This window comes from Gekko japonicus, unplaced genomic scaffold (genome assembly GCF_001447785.1).
Source record: "Gekko japonicus isolate JY-2015 unplaced genomic scaffold, Gekko_japonicus_V1.1 scaffold3371, whole genome shotgun sequence".
NCBI lineage: Eukaryota > Metazoa > Chordata > Lepidosauria > Squamata > Gekkonidae > Gekko > Gekko japonicus.
In genome coordinates, this window is record NW_015163710.1 from 20,790 (window position 1) to 30,069 (window position 9,280).

At 48.7% G+C, this 9,280-nt stretch overlaps 1 protein-coding gene across 1 annotated transcript in view; it reads left to right on the forward strand.

The window, feature by feature from the left end:
* Positions 1–9,280, forward strand: part of LOC107107524 (maestro heat-like repeat family member 5) — an 87,155-nt gene that overhangs the window by 13,175 nt on the left and 64,700 nt on the right. The window contains exons 4-5 of the mRNA XM_015407835.1: positions 3,336–3,458; positions 5,086–5,235. Coding sequence (XP_015263321.1) covers positions 3,336–3,458; positions 5,086–5,235 — 273 coding nt within the window. The remainder of the gene's footprint in view (positions 1–3,335; positions 3,459–5,085; positions 5,236–9,280) is intronic.

Consider the following 9,280-nt stretch of genomic DNA (forward strand, 5'->3'; position numbering starts at 1 on the left):
CTAAACACCAAGGCACACGGAACGCTGTTACCTTCCCACCGAAGTGGTACCTATTTATCTACTTGCAATTTCTTGCTTTCAAACGGCTAGGTTGGCAGGAGCTGGAACTAGAGACGGGAGCTCACTCCGTCATGCGGCAACCTGGGTCTCGAACTGCTGAACTGCCGACCTTCCACAGCCTGCAGTTCAGCGTCTTAACCCCTTGAGCCACCGCAACTCCTCTTCCCAAGAAACGGGGCCTTCAATTTGGTCACTCCCACGCCGAGAGGGCAGTGCTGATTCCCCGGCCAAGCCCCCGTGGCAATTAGGGTTGCCATCTCTGGGTTGGGAAATACCTGGAGATTTGAGGGGAGGAGCCTGTGGAGGGCGGGGTTTGGGGAGGGGAGGGACCTCAGCAAGGTACAGTGCCATAGAGTCCTCCCTCGAAGGCCCACCCTTTTCTCCAGGGGAGCTGATCTTGGTCATCTGGAGAGCAATTGTAATAGCAGGAGATCTCCAGGTGACCCCTGGAGGCTGGCAACCCTATGCTGCAGGGGCTAAAACTGCATCCGGGGGATGGTTGCCAGCTCTGGGTTGGGAAATTCCTGGAGATCTGGGGAGGGTGGGGTTTGGGGAGGGGAGGGAGGTCAGTGGGGTCTAATGCCATAGAGTCCACCTTCCAGAGTGGTCATTTTCTCCCTGATCTGTGTCACATGAAGAACGTTGGTAATCCCAGATGATCTCTAGCCTCTACGTGGAGGTTAATTACAGCAAACCAGACCACGGTGCATGTAAGCTACGTAAAACACTAAATCACCATGTATAATTTTACCATTCTAATCTTTTTTATATATGCTAAGTATAAATGTTTAAGAGTCTTTTAAAAGGAATCAACAAGAGTACGGCTTAAGCGTTCACCACGAAGCTCAACAGTCCATTCAGAATTATGTAACTCCTAGGGTGATATTTACATCAAGGGTGATTTCCCACAGCCCCTCCTCGCTCACTCTTCTCTTTGGCCTAATGGCACGTGTCAATTTCACACAAGCTGCTGTGCAGCCGCATTTTGCCCTTCAGCTTCCTGCGATTTTCCCCACGTCTACTCAATCCTTTGAAATTGACACGTACCATGGGGCAAAAGTGAGTGAGCGCGGAGCAGCGCTTGTGGGAAATCACTATTTATCTTAGACCCAAGGTCCGAATGTAATACGCTTGTTCCAAAGAGAAAAACAGAGAGAAACGACTTCAGACAAACAACGTTCTAGTGATCATTCCGTTCACGTACTCTTCATCCGGTTTGTCTGTTGTTGTAGATATATCACAGTCTTGAAGTACTGAAGGCAATGTTTCAGAATTCTTAGAATGATGTCATACACTCTATTGGTGACATGCTATTGCTTTTAATGTCTGGTGACTGGGGATTGCCGATATTAAGTTATGATGTGACCTCGGTCTACAATGCATTTCGGATGGCAAAACTTCCCTTTGTTTTTCTCTTCATAACAAGTGTGTTACATTAGGACCTTGAGTCGAAGATAAGACTTGATTTCTGGCTGTAAATATTACCATAGGAGTTAGGTAAAGGTAAAGGTTCCCTTACTCGAAACCCAGTCGAATCTGACTCTAGGGTTGCATTGCTCATCTCCGTTTCCAAGCCGAAGAGCCAGCGCTGTCCAAAGATGTTTCCGTGGTCATGTGGCCGGCATGACTAAACACCAAGGCGCACGGAACGCTGTTACCTTCCCACCAAAGTGGTACCTATTTATCTACTTGCTTATTTCTTGCTTTCGAACGGCTAGGTTGGCAGGAGCTGGAACTAGAGACGGGAGCTCACTCCATCATGCGGCACACTCGGGTCTCGAACTGCTGAACTACCGACCTTCCACAGCCTGCAGTTCAGCGTCTTAACCACTTGAGCCACCACAGCTCCAGACCATAGGAGTTACATCATTCTAAATGTACTGTTGAATCATAGAATCATAGAATGTTAGAGTTGGAAGGGACCTTGCAGGTCATCCCTGGTAATTTCCACCCCTTAGATCTAGTCTTGCCATCCGGAGCAAGAAAGAATAGATCTGCTCCATCTTCGACATGACAGCCTTTCAAATACTTGAAGACTGCAATCCTGTCCCCTCTAAGCCTTCTCTTTCCCAGGCTAAACAGACCCAACTCTTTCAGCCTTTCCTCATGAGACTTGGATTCCAGCCCTCTCACCATCCTGGTTGCCCTCTTCTGGACACGCTCAAGCTTGTCAACATCCTTCCTATAATTATACACCGTGATTTAGTGTTTTATTTAATTACCTGGAGTTTGGCAACCCTAGGATGGGCTCAGGTATGGGTGGACATCAAAATGCCTTGAACTGGCCCTGCCAGTGAGGCGAACGGCTCTGAGCCAAAAGGATGAGGAGCCACTGACCTGGAAAGCAAGTCACAGAAGAATATAAATGTTGCTTCCTGCAGGCAGCAAGAGCCTGTGGGGAGTACAGTTGCCAACTTCCAGGCCAACGCTCCCTCTAAGCAGCAGAGTCTTGTGAGCAAAAATCCCACTTGGTGAGCGACTGGCCTTAAAGTTGTGAGCGAGCGATTTGGCTACTGCATGAATTAGTTTGCTCTGGAGCCCTCCTCCCTGAGCTGAGACAAAAATGTGTGAGCGTGGGGCTAAAAAACTGTGACTTCGCTCACACTAACTCATCTTAGAGGGAACACTGCTCCAGGTGGGGACAGGAGATCTCCCGGAAGAACAGTTGATCTCTAGATGACAGGGATACGTTCCCCTGGAGAAATTGGCTCCTTTGGTGGGTGGACTGTATGACATTATACCCCATTCAAATGCACGGCCAGAGTCAAGTAGAATTAAATCATTTTTATTAAGCTCAACATGCATTCAGAAGAGTTCTTATTCACAATCAAAGCTGAATAACTGGTGAAATTCACATATTTTGTAATCTAATTCAGTTCACTGGCTCATGGTGAAAAGGATTGCGCGTTCCCACCTCCTTGCCGTTTAAAGAGAACAAAGGCCACGGGAAGAGAGGAAGAGAGCTGTAAAACTCGAATCCTCGCGTGTCTGTGTGCCGGATGCTGTGGGATGTCTAACTAAAGACTTCAATTCCCAGGGAGCACTGCTCTTAAAGATATATGGCAGTTCTACTTAACTACAGTTTAAAACGCTGGCTGGGGCAGCACACCCCGCTTAGGTCCCCAAACCTCCCCAAACCCTGTTTTCTCCAGGAGTTCTCCAGTCTGGAGTTGGCAACACTAGGGAGATTGATGGGGAGGCAGGCCAACGTAATGCAATTACCAGTGATGCTCGGGAAGAGACACAATGTCGTTCATGTGCATACTTTTGTCCAGGGTGTTTCCGAAGCGATCGGCCTGGCTGCCTTCTGCCATCTGCGAGAGATCCTCATCGCGCTGAGGGATTACGGGAACATGATGTACGCGAGGAGATCATTGCTCATGGAGAAGACACCGGAGGTACCGTTGCGGAACCATTTATTTGTTGATTTGTTTCGTGTACCAGAATTTATGCCCACCGTCCTGCCTTCAGAAGAGCTACCGAGCCACTGTTGGTGGGGATGCACTAAAATTAAACTGTTCTGGATAGAAATTATAGAGATCATAGGAAAAAATCACAAAGGTTAAAATACCTTGCACTCCTGAAACCCTCTTCTTAAACATCTGGCCAAAAGATCTATTAGACAGGCCCCATAAAGAAACCATTGAAGTTATGCTGGATGCAGCCAAAACCACAATAGCCAATTTTTGGAAAGTCCCTAACAAACCATCAATTGAGGTCTGGTATCGAAAACTGTGGAACCCACTACCTCATGGATGCAGTTACGGTTAAATTAGACATAACACATCAAAATACAAGACAAGAGCGGTTTGTTGGGAAGTGATACCCGATCTTAGAGTTCCTTTCTGAACAACAATATATATCCTCTGAGTGGTCCCAATTTGAAAAATGGATCTGATATATTATTTCCCTAAAAGTCAATGTATACTTTAAAAGGCTAAACACTTCCTTTATTTTGATTACTGCTTTACTTATTGTACGTTTGTATTTAAATGTTACAAAGCATTTCATGTTCAAATTCTGTAACATGTTTAACGCAGATTGATTGTAGGTTACTCGAATAACTGGGTAACTATAGTTCACAGCGATGACACAGTTTTTGCAGTCACTAAATCTATTGTATAATGTTGCGCTTATTGTGAAACAAATATTAATCCAAATAAGAAAAAACTTTAAATCAAAAAAAGAAAAGAAAAAAAAAGAAGAGCTACCGAGGTGGCTAAACAAGTCCAAACATTAGGTATCAAAACCACAGTTTGAAAGCCATTAAAACATTTACAACCAGAGCGAAGATAAATAAGAAAAATGTAAAAACGACAATCAAAATGCTGGGCAGGAAAGAGGGGTCGTGGGGGGAACAACAGATGAAAGGGGAGTCTTTGCCTGCTGGCAGAAGAGCCGGTTTGGTGCAGTGGTTAAGTGCGCGGACTCTAATCTGGGAGAACCGGGTTTGATTCCCCACTCCTCCACTCGCAGCTGCTGGATGACCCTGGGCAAGCCATAGTTCTGATAAGAGCTGTTCTTGAAAAAAATAGCAGTTTCTGTCAGAGCTCTCTCAGCCCCGCCTGCCTCACGGGGTGTCTGTTGTGGGGAGGGGAAGGGAAAGGAGTTTGTAAGCCGCTCTGAGACTCCTAGTGAAGGGCGTGGTATAAATCCAGTCTCCTCCTCCTCCTTTACCTTTTAAACTATCCCTGACCTGGATAACCCAGACTAGTCCGATCTCGTCAGGTCTCGCCAAGAGAGTCCAGGGTCGCTACACAGAGGCAGGCAAGGGCAAATCATCCCTATACTTCTCTTGCCTTGAAAACATCAAGGGGTTGGCATAAATCGGCTGCGACTTGAGAACGCTCCCCACCAAGCACACGTCTGGCCCTCTTAATTTCTTTATTTAAAATATTCATAAGCTTGCCTTTCTCCTGGGCATCCCCAGGACCCAAGGATGTTAGAAGGCTCCGGCTTAATTCAAACTGCGTCACGCTCGATATATGGCTTAAAGGTTTCCCTTTTCGGCCCCTTCGCCTCCAGGATCTGAAGAACCAGGCTGCAATTCAGGTTCGCACCACCCTGATCCTCTGCTACGGGCATGCGGCCATCGGGGCGAAGCCAGAAGACATGCTGATGCAAGCTGAAATGATCGTCTCGGAGATTCTGTTACAGTTCCGGGGGGACCACAAGGTACTGAAGAACATAAGAACATAAGTAAGGGCCCTGATGGATCAGGCCAGTGGTCCATCTAGGGCAGCATCCTGCCTCACACGGTGGCCAACCAGTTCCGCTGGAAGGCCAACAACATGGCAGGGAGGCCGAGGCCTTCCCCTGAGAAGAACATCAGAAGGGCCCTGCTGGATCAGACCAGGGGTCCATCCAGTCCAGCATCCTGTCTCACACAGGGGCCAACCAGTTCCTCTGGAGGGCCAACAGCAGGGCAGAGAGGCCGAGGCCTTCCCCTGAGAAGAACATCAGAAGGGCCCTGCTGGATCAGACCAGGGGTCCATCCAGTCCAGCATCCTGTCTCACACAGGGGCCAACCAGTTCCTCTGGAGGGCCAACAGCAGGGCAGAGAGGCCGAGGCCTTCCCCTGAGAAGAACATCAGAAGGGCCCTGCTGGATCAGACCAGGGGTCCATCCAGTCCAGCATCCTGTCTCACACAGGGGCCAACCAGTTCCTCTGGAGGGCCAACAGCAGGGCAGAGAGTCTGAGGCCTTCATAAGAACATCAGACGAGCAGCATCCTGCCTCACTCTGGGTGCGTTCAGATGTGCCGTTTCAGCCGGCATAAACTGTACCGGTTGGAACCGGCTGAAACGCGATCACACTCACCTCCTGTCTGCGGATCCCATCGCTGTATGCCCGTCCACATACAGCGGGCATCGGCGTTTTTTGTTTGGGTTTTTTAAAAAAACTCAGTTTGCGCATGCGCATAGGCAGCCATCCACAGAATGGCGATCTTCGCGCATGCGCAAAAAACCCTGTCTTACATTTAAACTTGCATTCAGATGCGCCGTTTCAGCCGGCATAAACTGTACGCGATCACACTCACCTCCTGTCTGCGGATCCCATCGCTGTATGCTCGTCCATACACAGCGGGCGTCGGCGTTTTTTGTTTGGGTTTTTTTTAAACTCACTTTGAGCATGCGTATAGGCAGCCATCCACAGAATGGCGATCTTCGTGCATGCGCAAAAAACCCTGTCTTACAGGTAAGGACTTACCTTTAAAGTTTAAAGAGCAAAGTAGCCTCCCTGAGGTCCCGGACGCCTCCGAAACGCTAAACTAAGGCCCTTTTCTTTTCTTTTTAAACAAACGCCAGGGCGAAGCTTCGCCCAAGCGCATATCGCCGACCTTTTTTTAAAAAAATGGCCGGCGAAAATCGGAAGCCTCAGGCTTCCGAACAGAAGTGGCTCTGCAACGGTGGAGAGCAATCAGACGGGGGGGGGGGTTTAAGCGATTACAACCGTTGTACTCAGGATACCCCCACTTGGGGCCCTAGGGGCCGAGAAAAAAGCCAACCACAGGGCAGGGAGGCCGAGGCCTTCCCCTGATAAGGACATCGGAAGAGCCCTGCTGGATCAGACCAGTGAGGGTCCATCTGGTCCAGCATCTCCTGTCTCACACAGGGGCCAACCAGTTCCTCTGGAGGGCCAACCACAGGGCAGAGAGGCAGAGGCCTTCCCCTGATGTTGCCTCCTGGTTCTGGTATTCAGAGGTTGACTGCCTCTGAGTGTGGAGGTTCCCCTCAGTCCCCATGGCTATCAGTCACTGATAGACCTCTCCTCCATGAATCAATTTAATCCCCTTCTAAAACTGTCTGTTCCTGTGGCCGTCACTACATCCTCTGTTGGCAAATTCCACACTTTAGTCACTTTCTGTGTAAAGAAATAATGCCTTTCGTCCCTGCTGAATCTACTGCCCACCAGGTTCATTGTTTGCTCTCAGCTCTGGTGACAGACAGGGAGCTCCCTGGTCTCTTGCGTCAGGTCTGCACATGGGGAAGTCCCTTAATTCAGTCTCATTACGACTTAACCTAAGGTTGCCAACCTCCCGGTGGTGTCAAAGACGAGCGATCACGGGACAGGCTGAATGTAGTAAGGAAAAACAACCGTGATGTGATAACGAAATCTTGTTAGGAAAAATATATATCTTCTTTAATCATCCGGTGAGTGACAAATCATTGAAGGTGTTTCCTTGGAAGTCAATCGGTCTCCAGTTTTTCTGACCGTGCAGCGCTCAATAGAAGTACGTTAACAAGAAAGAGGGAGCAGGAAAAAAGTTGCAGGAAAAATATGCAAGGTGTCAGGTCTCCTCTGACGTAACCTTGAGTGAAACGGCCTATTGAGCGCCGCACCGTCAGAAAAACTGGAGACCAACGTACTTCCAGGGAAACAACTTTCAATGATTTGTCATTCACTGGATGGTTCAAGAAGATATAAATTTTTCCTAACAAGATTTTGTTATTTTATCACGGTTGCTTTTCCTTACCACGTTCAGCCTCCAGGTGGCGACTGGAACTCACCAGGGAGTACAACTCATCTCCAGCCCACAGAGATTAGTTGCCCTGGAGGAAATGGCTGCTTCTCCGTGGCATTATGGACCCTCCCCTCTCCAAACCCCGCCCTCCTCAGACTCCACCCCTCCAAATCTTCTGCAATTTCCCAATCTGGAGCCGACAATCCTCGTTTAACCTTTTCGAAGTATGCTGCGTTGCTAACAATTAAAATGGTAAAATAAGGGTCCACATGGCGGTTAAGTGTGCGGACTCTAATCTGGGAGAACCGGGTTTGATTCCCCACTCCTCCACTTGCACCTGGCTGGAAGACCTTGGGCAAGCCGTAGTTCTGATAAGAGTTTTTCTTGGAAAACAGCAGTTTCTTTTGAGAACTCTCTCAGGCCCCCACCTACCTCACAGGGTGTCTGTTGTGGGGAGGGGAAGGGAAAGGAGTTTGTCAGCCACTCTGCGACTCTGAGTGAAGGGTGGGATATAGATCCAGTCTCCTCTCCTCCTCCTCCTCCATTATTTCTCCACTCTCTGAATGCATGTGGAAAGGTGGCCCCATAAGTGTTTATGAATACATAGGATCATAGCATCATAGATTTAGATAGCAGGAAGGGGGCCGAAAGGCCACACACTCCACCCCCCTGCACTCTGCCAGATGACCTACAGAATCCCTGACAAATCATCTTGCCACGTCCACTTAAATTTCACTCCAAGGAGGGAGAGCCCACAACATCCCTCGACAACCAGTTCCGCCCCTGAGCAGCCCTTATCGTTAAAACGTTTATCCTAATATCCGGCCTATATTTCCATAATTGAAACCCGTTATTACGAGTCCCGTCCTCCGCTGCCATCTGACATGGCGCCCTACCCTCCTCTGAATCAGTGTTTCCCAGTCAGTGTTTCCCAAAAGTGGGTGGCGAAGCCTCTGAAAGTGGGTCTCGGGCAATGCTCCCTCTAAGCTGTGGGCTCTTGTGAGCAAAAATTCTACTTTGTGAGCTGCCGGCATTAAAGTTGCGAGCGAGCAATTTGGCTGCCGCGTAAATCAGTTTGCTCTGGAGCCCTCCTTCCTGAGCGAAGACGAAAAGGTTTGAGCTGGAGGCTAGAAAACTGTCAGCTAGCTCACACTCACTCAGCTTAGAGGGAACACTGGCCATGGGCCAGACCCTCCCTGAAGGCTGCCTTTCTATTGTTCTCTTTTGTATTTGGGAAACCAAGATCTCCCCCTGGAAATGGTGGGTGATTCTGCATTGGCTTTTCCCTCCGTTGTTTTACCAAACGCATGTTGGAACAGAAATTCCCTTCTGCATTGCATGCCGCTTTCGCTTCCTTTGATCATGGGTTTCATAGGACCTTCTGCATAGATCTATGGCCGTTCAGGGATGACTTTGCAGTCAGTACGGCGTTGGCCCAGGGTATTTGAACGTGGTTTTGAGCTGCGCCTTTTCCTCCATGGGCGATTCTGCCTCTGGCATTCGCTCCACATTTTCTCAACACTGAGGACAAGGTTCAAATGGGTACTCCATGAAATTGCTGAGCGGTCGGGTTAGAACGGATAAAAGGAAGGACTTCTTCACCCAAAGAGTGATTAATACTTGGAATTCACTGCCACAGGAGGTGGTGACTGCTACAAGCATGGATGGCTTCAAGAGGGAATTAGATAAGCATATGGAGCAGAGGTCCATCAGTGGCTCTTAGCCACAAGGTATAGATAGGAACTCTTGGGTTGG